Source organism: Ambystoma mexicanum, chromosome 2p (assembly GCF_040938575.1).
Source record: "Ambystoma mexicanum isolate Mex_15411 chromosome 2p, UKY_AmexF1_1, whole genome shotgun sequence".
NCBI classification, from domain to species: Eukaryota; Metazoa; Chordata; class Amphibia; order Caudata; family Ambystomatidae; genus Ambystoma; species Ambystoma mexicanum.
In genome coordinates, this window is record NC_090923.1 from 741,942,691 (window position 1) to 741,962,813 (window position 20,123).

Consider the following 20,123-nt stretch of genomic DNA (forward strand, 5'->3'; position numbering starts at 1 on the left):
CCTCAACCATCGCGATTTCCTTAAATGTGCCTACCCATCATTATACCAGTACTATCACACCAGCTGTTAAAGCATTCGGCACCGTAGATGGGGAAGAGGAACCCTGATAGATCTGTCTTTCTGAAGCTTCATCACTGAGGAAAATAAGGGGTAGGTACATGCTCACTCACCTGCCTCCATCTCCCTACCTGCATCTGTAATATTGGCCTCCTTGCGTGCATGCACCGTTAAGAGCTGGGAGATTGTAACAGTCTGCTAACATCTGACCTAGCACCTGCAGATAATGGTTAAGTGATCCTTGTTTTTGCAGTTCGAGAACTTGATACAAGGCTTAAATCTCCTAAACGGGTGGACACGCACTGGCACTGCTAATGGACCACATCATGCTGCCTTTACGATACGGATTGGCACTTTTCTGTCAACTCCAATTGATAAGATTGGCTAATTTTGACAATTATCACAGCAATGAACCGGAAAACGAAATCGTCTTTACAGCATTCACATGGCATATAATTGCTCTCAAGTGGTTACCATGTTACTTTAATAATGCTTCACAAAACCCCGAAAATAATTATTTTCTTATCACATGACCATTTCCCTACAACTGACAGAACCCCTTAATAAGAAAATCGGCCCAGGCCCTAGTCTAGTAGAGAAATGCCAACTTAAAACCAACCTCGTCATGGTTTCGGTCGTTGAAAAAAGTGGCAGCAAAACAACTGTATTACAGTTGCACTAATGAGCCGGGGGGAGGGGGGGGGTTACCAGTGGGTGGCACTGCCAAGCCTCAAACATTTTAGCGTTCCACCCAGAGCACAACTAGCTACTGGATGTGCTCCTTTATTTTAGGAGTCGCAGAGGAGGATCCCTTCGAATCTTTTAATGTCCACCTTTTGACCTGGTGAACCATTCAAACTGGATTGAAAAATCTGAGCACTGGGTAGCCCAATATCATTGAATATCTGTATTATCCTTTCTATCTGCCACCATAGTGTTGCGCAAGGCCTTGAGCGTTATACACGTCCTACATCTGTTTATGGTGCTCGGCTAGCATTGCTTTATTTCATGCGTGTTTTTGCATTAATGTTGAAGAGCTTGATATGAGTGCATGCTGTAGTAGAACGTGTATGCCTCTCAGATGGGGCGGTTACAGAAAGCCATCAGAAGTATGGGATGCTCAGTGTTCTCTCTTTCTTTTGTACTTTATATACAGTCTTGGAACTAACCCACTTGTGTCTACAAGCATTCTCTGGGCTTTCTGTGATTCCAGGACTTTGTTATAACAGACCTCGTCTATCTTGCTCAATGCATTCATGGTGTATTGCTATTGCATACAAAAGAAACTATTGTGGAAAGTCATAGAGGAGAATTATCAGGGCGGCAGGAAGTATTGGGTGGATGTAAAATTCATTGATTAGATAATTCGTAGTCCCATTGCTTAATTAAAACGGGTGCATGTGGCTAAGGCTTTTTCTTTATATTTTCACCGCCAGGGGCCTCGTGGCAGAGAAACCGAATGAAACCCTGTACTTCATGGACACTGGAGACAATGACAAAGGTGCGCATTTTACTAAAATTACTTGTTTTCGCCTTTGTTTGAATTATTGTATGGCATGTGAGTTGTCGCTTTTGCTTCAATTGCCAGTGTGACATTCACAGAACGGCTATTATGTCATTACATTATGTTGGTTTATTTGCATTGACCTTTAGGCCTTTTGATCGTGATGCTCAACCTTTTAGCTCTGCCTTTTGGGTAAGAATTGGTGCAGTCCAACTGGTTTGGGACTACACAAGACTTCTCTCTTGGTATTAGGTAACTCACCTTTTAATAAAGGCCTGTATTACCCAAATTGGTAGTTTGACTGAACAACCTGGCTTATTTTAAGAGGCGTAATGTGAGCTGTAGAGCTGTACAATGAAATCAGTAAATGCAGGTATCCAAGTAAGCACATTTTTATATAATATTTATTTGTGCACAGATATTTAAAGCATTCTTTAAAAAGCAGTAACTAGCAGTGACATTAATCCCAAGTTCGGATCCAATTCAAAAAGTGAACAAGCAGGTGAGTAATTCATTAGTTACATTTTTCCAGCACCCAGGGGTGACATCATTTGAGGTCAGTATAACACTTATAGTATTGAGTTATTAAGGAGGGAAAGGTTGGGGTTGGATCAGAGCAGACTGATATTATATAACAATTAGATTCTCCAAAAGGGATGCAGGCAGTCTTTTATCCCAGCATTAAAGTGTTCAACAATTAAAACCTGTAAGGGAACCTTGCCAAAGCAAATAGGTTTAGAAGGAGTCCTTTAGGGAGCCAGGACAACCAAATTATATTCGCAAAGTCAAAGTTCTGATGCTCAATATTGGAAACATTTTCTTAAATAGTCAGTGTTCAAAAAGAAATTGCGCAACTCACCTTCAAGAAGCACAAGCTGAAATGCCAGTGCAAGTGAGTTGAGGTCAACTCGGAGTAGGGTTAAATCACACTCCCAAAGGTAGGAAGCACCCCAAATGGCAAAAGGATAATGTACCCCAAGACCCACAGTACCTTTTGAATTGAGGTTGTTCCAGCTGGATGCCTTCTGGATGCAATGCAGTAGACTCTTGTTAGGTGTCCTTGGTCGTGGTGACGAACGGTAGGACATCTGGCAGGTTCCTGCGGCAGCACTGGAGAGCGAGAGGGACCCAGCAACAATGGATTTCTGTCAATTCAGCGACTCTTTGTGGTTATGGCATCTTTTTTTCAGCGCAAAAGAAAAACAAACTGCTCTGGTTAGAAGGTCCTTGGTCCTGGTGCCTGGTGAGGGGACTTTGGATGCAGATTTCCTGCTTCTGTAGGGTCGTCTGGATGCCCACGAAGTTTTGGTCGGATTGGCACTTCGGAAGACCATGTACTCACTGATGGTCGAGATACCCCGGGTATTGGTATTCTGCAGCCTTGGAGAGTCGCAGCAATTCGGGGGGGGGGGGGTTTGGCCAAAATAGTTTTACTTGAGACTGGTTGGTACCATCAGCCTAAGGGAGGAAGTTGTCCTGTATGGGTTTTCTGTCGATTCGAAAACTGGATCGGCACAGCTGCAGGGCTTCGCTGGACACTTTGCGTTCCAGGGGGTTGCTGCTGGCATCTTCTCTTGTCTTCTGGTTCGGATGTTGTTCTCCAATGGTCGACTCCGCTACTAGTCGCATAAAAAGCGAGGTTTTTGGAAGTTCCCATTCGTTCACAGCCCTAGGCTGTCGATCCGACAGCAGGGTGGCTGTCCTCCAGGACAGCCAGCCAGCCAATTGGAACTGGTTTCACTCAAGGCACACCTAGAGACAAAGGACAGGGAGGTTTCGGGACCCTCCCTCACTTCCTGACTTTCCAGAGACCTTGGAGCCTGGGCGGGCTTCAAAGCTGAAGCCTGCCAAAGGTAAAACACACAAAGGACTCAAACCTGTTGAGTAAAAGCCCAGAAGATACTAACAAGAAATGGCAAAAAAGACTGGGTCCATTTTGTGAAAATGGTAACCCTTTGGTGCAGCACTGTAGCTCAGGTATCCGCCTGCAGCTACATGTCACCAGGTAGTAAAAAAAGAAACCACTGCCACCAGCCATTCAAGTGAATTAGTGTAACACAGTTACATGAGGAATGGGTTAAAGGAGTTACTATGTAACCTCCCCAGCACTCCACAAAGAGTGGTGTGTGCTGGACCCATAAAGTAAAGGTAAGTAAGACCAAGGTCATCTTACTACTCTTGGGAACAGTAGTTCACCCAAGAAAAATGTAGTTAAACATTAAAAGTCCAAGGGTCTTCTCAGTGGCACTGCACGCAAGGTGCTGTGTCTCACAATGCAAAAGCAGATGCCTATGGAGTTTACTAGACTTCATAAAACACAGAAAATCATAGTCTGGAAAACATAGGAGCATGAGAAAGTCCCACTCACACAGGAGTAAAACGCCCTGAGTCCAGCAAAAGAGCTGGCGGTCTCTAAGGGAAAAGGGAATTGGCACCGAACTCTCGAACCCTGCCTTTCGCAAGCCAGTGAACTCGCAGTTTCTCTGCTCATGTCGCCTATTAATTTTGCTACATTCTTATCAGCTGTCGGTCTACTTGGTTTCAACCAATAATCTTGAAAGCTCTAGGGTAGCAGTTTTCGGGAATGCAACAATCAAATATAAAGACACTTGTGACATGAGGCTGTAGCTGGTGGAAAGCTCAATAAGGCAAGCAATCGCTTTTGACAAAGGGTGCACTGTACTTTGCACATTGGATGCATTGCCAGGCAATTTCAGACCTTCAACCTTCCAACGTTGATACATTTTGGTACCATTCCACTCAGGGATCGAAATTAGTATTTGTTTAGCATGGGCTTAAAGGCAGATCCTGAGGTACTGGCATCACACAGTAAGTAGGAGCTAAACTTGAAGCTAGTACATATCGAGTTACAAATCCCACTTCCACATTAGATGGCACTCTATAACCTTGGTTTATGGTAATTGCTTCGAATTATTGCCGTTAACAGACCATTGCATCAAATGCTTTTTGTTTTAAATCAGGGGGGTTCCCCCAACCCCCTGTTTTTTTACCCATTAAAACCCACTAAAATTAAACTAACCCCTTTACCTTTAAAAAAACATGCATTCAGTGCGCTTTTTTTTTTTTTGATGCAATTTTTTAGATGGGGAAGGCATTCGATGGTATTGCTTTCGATGCAATGACCAGATACCTATAACCTTAAGTCTTTTTATATACACGACTCATTTTTCCTCAAATTTCATCTTCGTGCATCCTCCTGCACCTTTTATACACATTGCCAAACAGAGGTTTGTCATTGCAAAGGTATTCTTGTACTTCACCGTTTAGCAAAGGTAGTCGAGACTAGCTCCTGGTGTCAAGCTAAACGGCCTCATCTAGGCTAGAAGCGGGCCCTAAACCCCCAGCTCTGGGCCACAGGCTATTGCTACAGTGTGTTAACAGGGCTGGAATCCGGCACAGCATTGTATATCAAAAACTGTTATTTTGTTTCCACTTTGATAAAGAAAATATTCTTTGCCTGCTGAAACAGAATGTCAGAACATTCTTTTGTGCCTTATTTTTTATAGCGGATTAGTGTCGGCATTTTCAAAGCTTTTAATTGTGACATAGTGTGTCAAGTAGCTATTGTGACCGCTTCGCCACAAATGACCACACTGAGGCCTTCCTTCGTTCCAAGGGTGTTTTATTTTATAACAGACGGATTGGCTGATGTAACTTCAGGGCTCCGGGGCCAACCTGGGATTTTGGAGCTATTGCCTTCACTCTCTCTCATTCCCACCGGTCCCTCCTGCACCCCACGTCCTAGCTCGGGCATCTGTAACGATGGTTGGGGCTAACACTCTGTCACCTACTAGCTGAGTCATCTCATGGACTCTAGATTTCCCTACGTTACTGGCTCTCAGGGGTCTTCTAAACTAACACTTCCAACTATTCTAAAGGGCGAAGAGTTTGGGGTCGGGATGGTACCTTCAGTCAGGTGGCTCGACTCTGATACGCATACCCAGCTACACCTAGCCTTTCTGCACTGATGTTCCCAAAGTGTTCTCCTCCCCTCCATGCTACTCTTCCTCGGATGTTACATTCTGCCTTCCTACCTCCACCCTTGGATATGATCTTCCCCTCTTTCCTCCCTTTTCTAATCACTGCAGTAGACTTGCTAAAAGACTTCCAAGGAGACCGTGGACCCGTCGGAAGAAGGCTTGGCAACCTTCTTCTGCTGCTGCCTTGGTAGAGTCCTGTCCTGTGGAAGATCTCCATTAGGCCTGCGAAGGAGCTGCAACCCTTGGAGTCCAGGGAACATCCATTCTCAAAGTCAGCTCGGAGTCCTACGAAGATGAGCCTTCGGAAGTGGCCCAGGGCCGCCCTGTGTCTGACCTGCTCCGAGTTTGGGCTACCGTGCTGCAGACGCAGCCGTTACGAGTTGAAGCCTGGAGCTTGGGGAAATCTTCAGCTTGTGCAATAAGACCACTGCAAAATGTTGTGGTCCTAGCATAAAGGGGACCTGAGATAGGAGGGAAAGTCCGACCTTGGCAAGTGAATTCTTTTGTATTGCTGTGCGTCAGTGGCCGTCTTCTAAAACTGCTTACCTGCGTCCATTGCTGTTCTGAGAGGGGCCATGCTTCAATTTTTGTATTCTTTCTCTGAGAATCCATGCACTAGCATCGGACACCGACCGGAGAGCTGCTCAAACCTGCAACCTCTGGGAACCAAGGGCTGAGGCTGACGGCGGGAAAGTGACCTTGGTCCTTCAACCTACCTGCCAAGTCCTCCGAAGAAACATACAATGCTGGAGTTGTAGTAATACTTAACTGACCCCTAAACTCCCAAAAAGTTGTAACTTTTATAAAACCTTTCTTAAATGTTTGGATTTGCCATTGCTTGTTCACACAAGCACTCGAAGTTGGGAACACGTTTGTTAGCTAGTTTAACTCGTCCCCTGATACTTGGAACTGTTCACTGGACCCAAGAGCCTACCTTCATTTTTTAAAGCTTCATAAACGGTGTAGAACTTTGCTGAGCCTTTGGACACAAGGCCCCATACATTTTAGAGATGGCGTTCTGAAGTTTGGATTTATTCTCTGTGGACTTGGTAGTGTCAATACTAATCTGTACCTTCCTTTTCAGGGATTTGATATGTATTTTACCCTACCCCAGTAATTGTGTGTGTGTATGTATCTAATGTTTACTATTGAGTGATCATATTACCTTAAGTAAAGAAGTATTTTTATACCAGTTTGTCTAAGTGTGTTCCTTGACTATTTCATTGTGGGCCCCTTAAAAGCGCACCACCTCTTGAGACTTTCCCTAGACCACTCGCCTTGCTACTTGTACTGTTTTGGCTACAGCTCCCAGAGTTGTCCCTGTCACAATATAGGTTGGCCTTCTATACATCTGTCCACCAGGCCAGAGTATAGAAAACCAGTCTTAACACTTAGCAACCCCACAACGTCTTTTAGGGAGGAAAAAGGTTGGTTAATTCATATTGCGTAAGAATTATTGATGTAGTAACACCGTGTGAGACTACAGATAACCCACCTGGTAAAGGTCTATAGTACACACGTTGGTAGTGTGACTGAGCAGCCAGGCTGATCTTAAGAGGAGTAAATGTGAGCTATAGAGCTGTAGCAATGAAATTATTTAACAGCAATTTGTAAATGAGCCGTTCTTTAAACAGGTTTAGGTATGCAACAATCAAATACACTTTAAGATGCTTTTCAGAATAGGCACAAGTTAGTGGATACTCTTTGAATATGCTTCTTACACACTTACTACACCCAGAGGTGACTTCACTCACAAGGACAGTAATGGCATTTATATATCACTATACTTTGCAGAATGAGGTTGCAGAAAGGAAAGGTTAAAGGAAGGAAAAAGGGTTAAACAGGTTCTCGGAGCATGTAAGTATACTTAAATCTTCCAACAAAGTCTAGACCTGCCTTTCGCAGCAAAAGTCTTACCACCTATGAAGGACAGAAATATCAGTCAATGGGCTAGAAGAGTCTGCAGGGAGCCAGGACAGCAGAAGTCAATTGGAGCATAGTATATGGAGTTGAGGGACTTCTTCGATAAAGTCTTGCACAAAATGGTCACAAACTGTTAAACTTGTGAAAAATAGAGTTGGAATCAACTCCACAAAGTAAGCCGTTGCAAGTCTCAACTGAGAAGAGCACAGCTAAAAAGACAATGAAGTAAGCACCAAGCCTCAACAGTATCTCTGGTTTGAAGAAGCGTGGTCCAGCTGGATTCTGTCCTGTTGCAGCAGTGCAGACACTGGGATCCTGAGCCTCAGTCATAGGGACAAGAGGGAGGATGTCTGGAGGGCTCCTGCGGTGACAATTTTGGAGCTCGTTGGGAGCTACGGGCTCTTTTCGGATCAGCGGCACTTTGCGGTTTCAGCGCTTGGTAAACAGCACCACTGCGGATCTAGGATACCAGTTGGGCTTCCTTCATTCCTGGGGTCCTATACTTTGGTGAGGGGACTCGAGCTCTGATCGTCCTGCTTCTGGAGGGTCCTTGGGAGACTCCTGGTAGCTTCTGGCCGGATTTCAGACATTGCACTCGACTGGATTTCCCGACCCCTGGCCAAATCAGGGAAGATGGTCCAGTGGAGTTTGTCTTGGGGTTAGTTGGTCCCATTAACCCAAGGGAAGAAGTCGTCACTTCCGGAGCTTCTCTTGTCGATCAGGAAAAGGAGTTTCAGCACAGCAGCAGGGCTTCACTTGGCAGTTCAAAGGTCCAGGAGGATGCAGCAAGCTTCATCACGGTTTCTTCGTGAGGTGTTTCTCCCAGTGGTCGACTGACTCTAGTTCCAAAACCTCGCCCTTTAAGCAGGTTTCTCCCATTCATGCACAGCCGAGGCTGTCAATCACACAGCAGGGTGGCTGTCCTAAAAGGCCAGCCAATCCGGACTGATTGCATTCAGGCATTACTGGAGACAAAGGACAGGGGAGTTTCGGGAACCTCCATCACATCCTGCCTTTCCAGACACTGGGACCAGGTGCAGGCTTCAGGGCTGAAGACCGCCCAAGGCAAAACGAACAAGGGGCTCAACTCTGTCTCGGCGTACAGAGTAAAACCCAAGAAAGACCTCACAAACAGAAAATGGTGAAAAAGGATTACCGGGCCGTTTTGACGAAATGCTCACCCTTGGGTGCTGTATTGCAGCTGAGGGTTCAGCCTGTGGTACAAAAGCACAATGGTAGGAAAATTAAACCACTGCCACCAGCCATTGAAAGTAGGGAGGGTAACATAAACATGTTACATGAGAATGTAGGATAAGGGGCTACTAGTTAACCCCCAAGCACACCACATAAGATGGTGTGTGCTGGACCTACAAAGAATAAAGTCAATTTCACTTTACTATTCTTGGGGGAAAAGTAGTTCCCACAAGAAAAGGTAGTTAAACCTTGTGAGAAATCTAAAAGGATTTTTGCCACACTGCATTGAATGAAGGTGCTGTTTGTCACCATATAAAAAGTAGATGCCTATGGAGTGTGTCAGACTCCAAAAACTGTTGGAACACATAATCCAAATCGGGTCAAAACACATGAGCGAGTGAGAAAAAGGTCTCTCACTCCAGGTTTAAAATTGTGCTGGGGGTCTCTAAGGTGGGAGGAATTTAGCACTAAAATGAAAATTCTCCCTAACCATCCCACAGCAGCAGAGCTTAACATTCTAAAGACACTTTTCAGACAAACTAACGCTTTAAAAGTCCAATCCCTAACCATACTAAAGTCAGTTTGGCATGGATCCAAAGTCTTAAGATGCAGCACAACTGCAACAATTCCTCAGGATACTGTCTCTAGGATAAGTTAGTTGGCAATATAGCCCAACGAGGGAGACCCTGCAAAATGACACAAGCTGGCAAGCTTGGGTCAGAGGTGGACACCCTGGACACCTTTGCACACTACAGTCATTCTGGAGCGACTTCGCGGTTCAAGGTAAGTTATACCTTTCATCCCACCGTACGTTGGGTTAGAAGAAATGCTTTTAACGGAATTCTCTTCTGTGCAGCAGTGACAGACCTGGTCTCCTGACGAAAAGAAGCACTCTGAATGGGGTCTCGGCAGCAGTCTTGAGAGAGTACCCTTAGCACAGATTTCTTCAGTCTCTTTGGGTGGTCTGTTAGTGCTGAGAAAAAGGCAGAAAAACTGCAAAGGGCAGTACTTGCACGCTTTGACTCTGAAGTCCTGCACTCTGGTGAGGGGACTTGGATGAGTCTGGTCGTGTCTCTGGAGGTCCAACTGACCTCACCAAAGTTCTGGACTGTTAGGCAAGATTGTATGCAGTACCCTTTGGATGCACTAAAATAACCTTAACCTCCTGGCAATAGGGACCCAATCTTTTGATATTAGACTGACCTACACATGTTGGTAGTGTGGCTGAGCAGCCAGGCTTCTCTCAAGAGGGGTCAATGTGAGCAGTAATGTTGTGATAGTTTCACAGTAGCAGTTATTCAAATAAACACTTGCCCTCAAGATTTCTTGATAAAACAATTGATAATTTATTTCACAGTCAGTTGTATAAGCCGTCTTCAGAAGGTAGCAATATCTGTAACAATTAAAATACACTTCAAAACACACTCTGTTTCTCTAAATCAGATGATACCCATTGGGGATGGCACACAAACACTTCTACACCCTCAGGTGACTTAATTAGCTCGGACACTGTGAACATTGATCACTAGTACAGTTAGAGCAATACTGAGTTTGGTGTAAAAGATAGAATAGAGGAATAAAATAAAGGTTAACAAATAATTCACAAACGGGTTAGTACTTTTAAAAACCTTCCAATGTGAAATAAGTTTAACCCTTTTCTGGGGGAAAAGATAAAGCACAGAGTCAAAGGTAAAGAGGAGTCTCAGTGATCTAGGACAGCCAATGTGAATTAGTTATACCAATGATATATAGAGCGCTATATAAATGCCAAATAACATAACATTGTCCGAAACTGCTTACATGCGTCCATTCCTGTTCTGAGGGGGAGGGGGCGGGGGGCTGTTAGATAGGAATTGGTGCAGTCCCACTGTGGGAGACTACACAACACGGATCTGCTTGGTATTGGGTAACACAGCTATTGGTATATGTCTGTACAACACAAGTTGGTAGTATGACTGAGCAGCCAGGCCCATCTCAAGAGGGGTTCATGTGAGCTTTGGAGCTGTACAAATTTAAATCCGTAAATACAAGTAGCAAAGTAACACTTGCACTCAAGGTTTCTGTTATAAATAGTTATTTATAAATAAGAATTCTTTAAAAAGACAATGGATTGTAACAATTTGAGTAAACTTTGAAATTACTTTTCAGAATCAACAAATCTAGTGAATAATCTTTGGATATGCTCAATACATTTCTCCTATGCCCTGAAATGACTTTAATATAAGGATTGTATTTGCATTTATATATCACACCAATTTACTTTGTAGATTCAGAGTTGCGGAAAGGAAGGGTTAAGGGAATTAAAAGGTTAGAACAGTTTCTCAGAAAATGTGAGGACAACTGAATCCTCCAATGATGTCTAGATGGGCCTTTCCCAGCAGTACCCTTGATTAACAAGCTACAACCAATGATTAACAAGATACAACCTATGGGGGTTGTGGGTAAGCAATAACAAAGTCAATGGATCTATAAGAGTGCCTTTAGGGAGCCAGGACAGCCAAAGTGATTTGCACACATCCTATAATTCTGATGCACTTCTTGGATTGGTCTTGCACAAAGTGAGTGTTCAGAATAAGCACTTGTAGGGACACAAGCTGTTAAGCTTGTGCAAAGGGAGTTGAAATCAACTTAGAGTAAACGGGTGCAAGTCTCAAGTGAGAGCACGACTTAAGGCGAGAAGGTAAGTACCCCCAAGCCCGAAAAAGTACCTTTGGTTAGAAGAAAGGGGTCCAGCTGGATTCCGTCTTACTACAGCCAATCAGACCATGGTTCCTGAGCCTCAGTCGCAGGGACACGAGGGAGGACGTCTGGAGGGCTCCTGCGGCAGTACTTAGGAAGGTTGTTGTTAGGCAAGATTTTATGCAGTACCCATAGGGTACACTAGAACAACCCTGACCTCCTGGCAGTAGTAACCCAACCTTTGGTATAAGTCTGTACTACACAGGTTGGTAGTGTGGACGAGTAGCCAGGCTTATCTCAAGAGGGGGCTGTTTGCTTGGATACTTGTCACCGTGAACCTCTGTAAACAGAAGTTCACGGTGACAAGTATCCAAGCAAATACTTACACACAGGGTTTCTTGATTAAAAACAATTATTGATTAATTTACCAGTCAGTTAATGTAAGCCTTCTTCAGAAGGGAGCACTGTAAAACACCACACAAATATACTTCAAAATCACACAATCTCTTAGTTCAGAATCAGTGAATACCCTTTTGGGATGGCATACAGCAGCGACCCACACCCACAGGTGACTTCAATTGCTACGGTGCTGTTGACATTAATGTATTACTGTTGGCATTCAGAATTAGTTAAGAGCAAGTAAAAAGGAAAAGGTTATTGGAGCAAACGAGTTACTGCAAATATTTCTTAAGCAGGCAAATGCTTCCAGATCCCCCAATAAGAGTCATTCAGTTGAAACGGGCTAAGCCAAAGTCAATGGGCAAGAGTCTAGATGGACTGAAGCCCTCTTTGAAGGTAAGTAGAAAAGTCTTTGCAAAATGTTTCAGAAGTCTTTGAAGAAAAAGATGAATCAAGGTAGGGCCACAAGCTGTTAGACTTGTGAGTAGTAGAATGATCTCCAGACAAACAGCCTCCAGACCCGCCAGATCTGCCTATGCCAACCGCATCACAGTACCTCACTCATGCAGAGTGCATGCTGGAGGATCTAGCTTCCCAACTATGGCCGCCATCTCTGGAACAAACTCCCAGACCAGATTAGATCTATCGAGTCCCATGCCGCCTTCCGCAAGGCCCTAAAAACGAGGCTTTGTCTAAAGAGTCTATTCCTCATGTATAATGTCTCTACTTTCGCTATAACCTGAACTCGACATACTCTGTATTGTAGAAAATTGTACTCAGTAACTCAGCTGTATAAATAACTGCATGTTGTTAAGCTTCACACCTTGGCCCGCTTACTGTAACCCACAAGCAGGCCTTTTTTAAGTCTACTTATAGCGCCTCGTTGCCTGGGGGGCTGTAGTATGCTTTACAAATCCAAAAATAAAAAAATAAAAATAAAATCGAAGATACAAGCCACACTACAGTAAGAGGTAAGTTCTTTTAGACTTTGCACAGTACCTTTTTAAAATGAAGAAAAGATGCAGCGAATGATGCCTGTTCCTATGCAGCTTTGTAGGTATCCCTGTTCTGGGCCTCAGTCGTGGGGACAAGAGGGAGCACGTCGGGGGACTCCTGACCTGTACTAGGACGGCCAAAACTCGCAACCGGCAAACTTCACTTTCCGTTCCTGTTCAGTGTTTCAGCTCCTCTCGTCTACCGCAAATAGCAACACCGCGGTTCCTGGCTGTCTTGGTCTTTCCTTGCATCTGGGTCTCGCACTCTGAGGGGGCTCAGGCTCAGTCAGTCCTGCTTCCTGGGAGTCCGAGGATCTTCCTGGAGCTCTTGGCCAACTTAAAAACAATGCACACAAACTGGTGTTCCTCTCCCTGGCTCTACGTTTTCCAGCAGCAAATCTGTGGAAATTCAACCAGCTCTGAGATGGATGTCCAGGTGGCTTACTTTGGAGTTGATTGGTCACACCAACTCAAGGGGAGAAGTCGTCCTTGCAGGGGCTTCTCTGTCGATGCAAACTTGGCATTTCGGCACTGCAGCAGGGCATCACCGGGCAAACCAACGGTCCAGGAGTTTCAGCAGGCATCCTCTTCAAGTTCTTCTTCGGTTCCTTTGTCCAGTGCTCGACTCTGCCTTCCAAGCCAAAGGACTCGTCTTTTATACAGTTCTCTCCCTTTCATTCCAGCCTAGCTGCCACTCGCCCAGCTGGGTGGCTGTCCTTGCCGGACAGCCAGCCAGTCACCAGAGTGCATTTGGGTCTTCTAAGAGACTAAGCACAGGGAATTTCGGGCACCTCCATCACTTCCTGCCTACCCCAGACCCAGATGCAGGCTCCACCTTTGAATCCCGCCAAAGGAAAAACGAACAAAGGGACCAAACCTGGTTTGGCGCGCAGGGTAAATCTCAAGAAGGACCTTTCCACAAAGAAATGGCGAAAAAAAGAAGACTGGGGCCATTTTGACAAACATTGCACCCTTGGGTTCTTTACTGCAGCTGCAAATGCAGCTGCAGTAAAGGCACACCACCGTAGTTATGATGAAACCAATGCCACCAGCCATTCAGTGAGGAAAGGGTAACATAAAATTGCCACATGAGAAATTAGACAAAGGGGATACTAAGTAACCCCTCCAGCACCCTATTGTGAGATAGTGTGTGCTGGGTCTAGAAAGTTACAAATGTAAGTAAAGTCAATTTCACCTTACTGCTCTGGGAAACAGTAGTCTATCCCAGAGAAGGTATTTAAACCTTGGGGAAATCTAAGACTTCCCTGTGTCACTGTACTAAAGGTGCTGTGTGCCACATCTCAGACTCCTCAACCAAAAGAAACAGTGTACACAAATCACATTAAAATGCATGAGAGTGGGGAAAAAAGGGTCTCATTCTCTTCAGGTCCTCAAAATCCAGCAAAGTTGCTGGGGGTCTCTAAGTTAGAGGGAATTGGCACATTTCTGAGAATTCTCCATACCACTTGTCGGCAGCTACGAGTTTTCTTCGTTTCAGCAGCACTTTCAGCACTGATGCAGAGCAATGGACACTGGTTGGACTTTTTGATCCCTCGGCGCTGCTTTCTGGTGAGGGGACTCTGGATCGGGATTTACTGCTTCTGGAGTGTCCTTAGGAGGCTCCTGGAGCTTTTGGCTGGATTCGTTTTGTGGCAGACGTTGCACTCTACTATGGACACTCGACCCCTGGCATTGGGCTTCTGCAGCAACGGAGATGCACAGTTAGATATTGCGCCAAAGAGGAGTTTGTCTCGTAGTTAGTTGGTCCCACTAACCCAAGGGGAGCAGTCGTTCCGTCTGAGCTTCTCTGTTGTGCTGAAAAGGGAGGTCAGCACAGCAGTTGGACTTCACTGGGCAATTCAAGGTCCAGGAGGTTGCAGCAAGCGTCTCTTCACGGTTTCTTCTTCGGCAGTATTTTGCCATACTACAGTAATTGTATATATGTATCTAATTTTCAGTATTGAGTGATCTTACCTGTTCGTCCCTTTTGACTGTTTTGTGGGCCATAAGTAAAGATGTATTTTTATATCTGTTTGTCGAAGTGTGTTCTTTGACTCTTTCACTGTGTGTGTGCGCGCTCATTGTGTGGACCCTTTACAAGCTCCCCACCATGAACTGGTTTGACTACAGCTCCCAGAGTTGTCCTTGTACTAGGCTGGCCTTCTATGCATCTGTCCACCAGGCCAGAGTATAGATCATCATTCCTAATAGACACCAACAGCAACCAGGAGCTACTTTTGGCTCTGCAGGCCAACTGATGGTCAACAAATGCCTATGTGAATGTAACTCTTTGGTTTTGGTATAAAGAAACATTAGGACACATCTATATGACATTTTAAAGCTTAAAATGTCATCATAAATGTAGATGTTTCCAACCTAACTAAGTTGGATTGTCAGAATGCGATGTAATAGCTCCTCATTCCCCAGTGGTAGCTCCTGGTCACTGCAGATACCCAGGAGCTGCTTTTAGCTCCTGCTTTTCCAACCTTCATTTTGATCCCTTCTATGTCCGTGGTTAAACATTTTTAATCCCCTCAATGACCGTATTTGAGTATCATGTTTGCTTTTTGTATTTTATTAATGCTTTGCCATGTAGGTCCACATTGATATGGAGTGTGTTGGATTTTTTGGAGTATTCTTCATGTTGGTAAAAATCCCTGGGTCCCTTTCTTGCCTACCCGTACCTTATTTGTTACGTGCTGATCACCAGGTCTAGGGCCTTCCACATACACCTGGGGGAAGTGGGGATGGGGAATTGTGTCGCTAGGACACTGTACTGAATTGTGCAGGGCCATTACCTGCTTGTTAGGTTTCGTGATTCACTTGCTCTCCCCACTACCTGTTAATTTATGTTTGCACACCTGTGGTAGTGGACCCACATCTAGGCAGTTGGGTATAGAGTCCTTAGTACAATACTGTTTTTATAATTATTTGGGGCTAGATAAGGTTTCCCCTCATCTAGCCCCAAAACTATGGAACAAACTACCCACTGCCCTAAGAGCAGAAAGCTCTCTCACTGCCTTCAGAAAGAACCTCAAAACTTATCTTTAACCCACAACCCCACCTATGACACTCCGCCCACTGCAACTGTACATTAACCATGCTTGTATGTGTTTCTGTGTGTAACTAAGTTCATGCCCTCTCTGTAACCAGCGCCACGATGCCCCCAATGCGCACAACAAATGGGAATAATTGCTATCTTTTAACACTGCGTATTGTACTGTAAATCCGTTTTGATGAGCTGGATGGCTGTGTGACTAAAGCATATTTTAGTGTAGTGTATTTTCTAGAGGTATGTGTGTATTCATTGTAACTTTGTGTCAGCCTGCTACCCCTACCTGAGAGTCGAGCCTTGTTGCTTTGTCCATGTTGCCTACCTTGCAGAGGTTTGGCTTCCATTTCTTGTCCGGTGTGTTAGCCTCTGTGAAGGTCAGTGGTTGTAGTTCCTTCAACAGTGGGTGGTTCAAAAACGTCCTTAACACTGGAGGAAGTCAGGAAGACCCAAGAAGAGTTGGGACTGAGTAACCCCTAAGAGAGCAAGTGCCCAGGTAGGAGGGAATTATACAATTTATAAGACTGGAGGAAATCCTACATGTATCAAGACTTCCTCCCCCTAGGAGACTCTTTTCTAGACCCTTGAAAAGGCTTGCAGTGACTGTAATACCGGCGGGGGTCATATGTTTAGATTTGGGGGGTGGGCGCGAGAGTGGTTTGGGAAGGAGGGACGACCTGATAATTTACAAACCCAAATCATTGGTTTTTATTTATTAACATTTATAAAGCGCACAGCAGCCCTCGGGCATCGTGGCACTGTTACAAGACAACAAGCTTAGTTGCATGGTACAATCGTCCGGATGGACAGGAAGTACATTCAAAGTTGCAGCATACAATGTAGAGGACTAACATGGTGTGAGAGTGCGGGGGTGGGGGGAGAGGATGGAGCAGACTCAGTTGAATAAGAGTAGTTTTTAGGGATTTACTGAATGCTGAGAGGGAGGGATCTGCTCTAAGTGAATTGGGTAGTGCGTTCCATAGTTTTGGTGCTAAATGAGGGAAACCAATACCCCAGCTTTCCTCCTTTTGATGGAGGGGATGTGTAGTTTGTTGTCATGGCAAGTTCTATTGGGGCGTGTGGAGGCATCTTTAACAATGGTATCTGATGGGTATGGTGGGGCATTGTGTAAAACACTTGTATGTAAGGGTGAGGGTCTTAAATGTAATCCGCTCCTTCACAGGGAGCCAGTGTGCATCTCGCCTAGTTTGAGTGATGTGGTCCCTTGTAGGTATTTTAAGGGCTGCTCTAAGGGCATAATTCTGAATGACCTGAAGTCTGTTTAGATTTTTTGCCGAGGTCCCTACTAGAAGGACGTTGCAGTAATCTAATTTGGCTCCAATGGTGGCACTAGCTATAGAAAGGCAGCTTTGTTTAGAAAGGCAAGGTTTTACTTCATTGATGAGTTTAGTGGTATGGGCAGAAGCAGAGTCAATAACGCTGACTTGACGCGTCATGAATAGAGTGGAATCTAAGTGGACACCAAGTGTCTTAACTGGGTGGGCAAAAATGTTTCATGCCATCGGTATATTAAAAGATGTGCGGGCACCTTACCTAAGGTGACGGTTCATGATTTTTATACATCATCTGACACGTAAGTTTGTTTTGGCAACACCCTACCCTGGGATGGCAAACAAGGGGCCTTCATCAAGGACAGGGTATATAAACCTAATGCACAGAGTACAATGTGTCCAACTGGCGTATCAAGCTTTCAGCCCTAGTTTGCTCATGAGCTGAACATTTGTCTGTAAGCCCTCTGTATTTAAGAATGTGTTTTCTTTCTTCCACAGTTGTGACAGTCCCTCTCAGCAAAGGCAAGCCCCTGCGGATAGATCTCATCTTGCAATCTGATTCTAAAGTAGCGCCTCCAAAAGAGTAAGTTCCTGAAGGGTTTTGTTTCTTTTTGGGTGTAGGAAAGATTACGGGAAGCTTGTGCAAACCTGCTTCTCTGTAACTTGTTCTATGCTTTATCCAATTATTGGATAGCTCTCTTCTTTCAGTTTTAACTGTGCTTTGCTTGTGAGAGGATTGCTGATAATGCATGCATTAAAGTCTGGATTCTTCTGCCACACTCCCTCCCAATCTCTGGTTTAAAATACATTTTGCAGGACTCAGAATGTGCACCCGCTCCGCCGTGGGGGTAGATTTTGGGAGGCCAACCTGTTATGGTCAACAGGGAGACAGTTGAGATCTAGCCAAATCGAATCAAGGTAAGGTAGCAGAGCGGCAAGGCTTAAACTCGGGAGGGCTGTGATAGTGGTCTAGGGCTATGAGCCCACGCAGAATAACACCAATAATTCCAGTTAGATGGGTAAGTACAAAAATAGAGATTGATTTATTGTCACCCACTTATTATAAAACATATATGCATGCACCCGTGGGAGAAGATAGGAAGTATTTATTTTATATTTATTGAACATTTTTATGGCGCCTATACAGCAAAATGTGTTTCTTAATACTAAGGGGGAACCGGAGGATAAAAACAATATACGGTTCTACTATGCCTTGTGACATTTGCACCGTGTAAGTGTAGCAAACGAAGTGCAGGTGGGGGTTGGAGGGGCAGGTCAGAGGGGAGGGGGCTCCAGGGGCTGGGTAAGTGCTAAGGGGAGCACGGAGTGCAAGTGCACTGGGGGACGGGATAAGGGTAGTCCAGACTAGGTAGTGTAGTCGGGGAAGGGTACCCGAAGGAAAGTTCTAGTGAGTGGATGCAGCGACAGACTGGTCGAGGGATGGCCTGAACCCTGTATGATTCAGAAGGGACCAGGCAGCCAGTCACCTTAGCAGGGGGGCATTAGCAAGGAAGGGGTAGAGTGAAGGAGGAGGAGAAAAGGAAGGTCTTGAGAAGAATCCAGAGAGATCCGGCTCATGTTTGATAGGGGCGTGGAGGCCATTTCAGAGGGGGAGGCTCCTGCCAAGGAAGAGGATCTAGCCCCCCTGCCTGAACTCTACTTGGAGAATCGTTTGACCTGCAGAGAGTTAGAGCACCAAAGGACTGTAGCAGGGAGATATTTAGGGAGAGAAAGTTGCATGTAGCACGGTCCCTGGTCCCAGAAAGCCTTGTGGACAATGCAAAGGGTCTTGAATTTGATCCTTGCAGAGGTTGGAGAGATGTGGTCCCTGGGCTTGAGGACGAGGGATAAGTCTTGCAGTCCTATTCTGGATTAGTTGAAGAGGGTGGGGGGGGGGGGCAGATTGAGGAACAGTCTGTTGCAGTATTCGAGCCTGGAGAGAACCAGAGCTCTGGCAACATTACGTTTCTGGGGGAAGGTGAGGAAAGTGATTTTTGCCTCACAAGAGGTTCAGGGGGGAAGGGCCCAGAGAAAAGGTAGGGTGGGGGGGGGAGGGGAGAGTTCAATGAGAAGGAGCTCCGTCTTGCTGGTGTTGAGACTGAGATCATTGGCAGCATACCATGCCTGAATAAGTCAGACAGTGGGAGAGGAGGGAAGCTTAAAGGAGAGCGGAGTGTCGGCTGCATAACATTGGAAGTGAGGAGAGAAGGTGATCAGGTGGGCAAGAGGGGCAAGGTAAATGTTAAGGAGCCACAGCGAGGATAGAGCCCTGAGGGACTCCGCAAGTAGAGAGCGAGGTGGAGTGAGAGAAAAGGGCCCATTTGAACCTGGGAGGGCCGTTTTGAAAGGAAAGGGGTCAACAAAGCCAGTGCCCGATACGTGGCGCCCCGAGTATGAGTCATTTTAAGAGGGTGCCATGATTGACTATGTTGAAGGCAAAGGACCGATCAAGGAGGATAAGAACAGAATGAGAGTTGGCGTCTAGGTTTGAGAGTAAGTCTTCCACGGGTGTTATCTGTGCCTCTGGCTGCCCTGAAGCCAGACTGGTGGGGACGTTGGGACAGCCAACCGATTCGGTGTGGTGGATTGATTGGGAGATGACAACTTCTCCAAAAGTTTGTCCAGGAAGGGGGTAGTCGAGATAGGGCGATAGTTAGGTGAGCAAGAAAGGTCCGCAGACTGCTTTTCTTTTTAAATTTAAAAAATTTTTTTTTTTTTTTTTTAGTAGTCTGATGCATAAAGGTTAGATGAAGCACTATTCCTGAGTGCTGGGTAAGATTGTTATAGTAATGGTACATTTTCCTGACCTGTGTCAACCCCAGAACATTTTGCTTTACTGTTTGTTTTATTATTTATAGTGCACACCCCACCCTGAGGTATCTGGGCGCATTACAACAATATGCATTTTCATGGTTACAGAATAGGTAGTACACAATAATTACATATAGAGGTATGTGGCAATAATAAGAATAACGCTATACACTTTAAACAAGAGGCAAGGTATATACATACAGTTAGAGTAATACA

General features: G+C 45.1%; 1 protein-coding gene across 1 annotated transcript in view; it reads left to right on the forward strand.

The window, feature by feature from the left end:
* The window catches only part of NOP53 (NOP53 ribosome biogenesis factor), a 259,858-nt gene that overhangs the window by 17,530 nt on the left and 222,205 nt on the right, over window positions 1-20,123 (forward strand). The window contains exons 2-3 of the mRNA XM_069644371.1: window positions 1,494-1,558; window positions 17,595-17,679. Of these exons, the coding sequence (XP_069500472.1) occupies window positions 1,494-1,558; window positions 17,595-17,679 (150 nt within the window). The remainder of the gene's footprint in view (window positions 1-1,493; window positions 1,559-17,594; window positions 17,680-20,123) is intronic.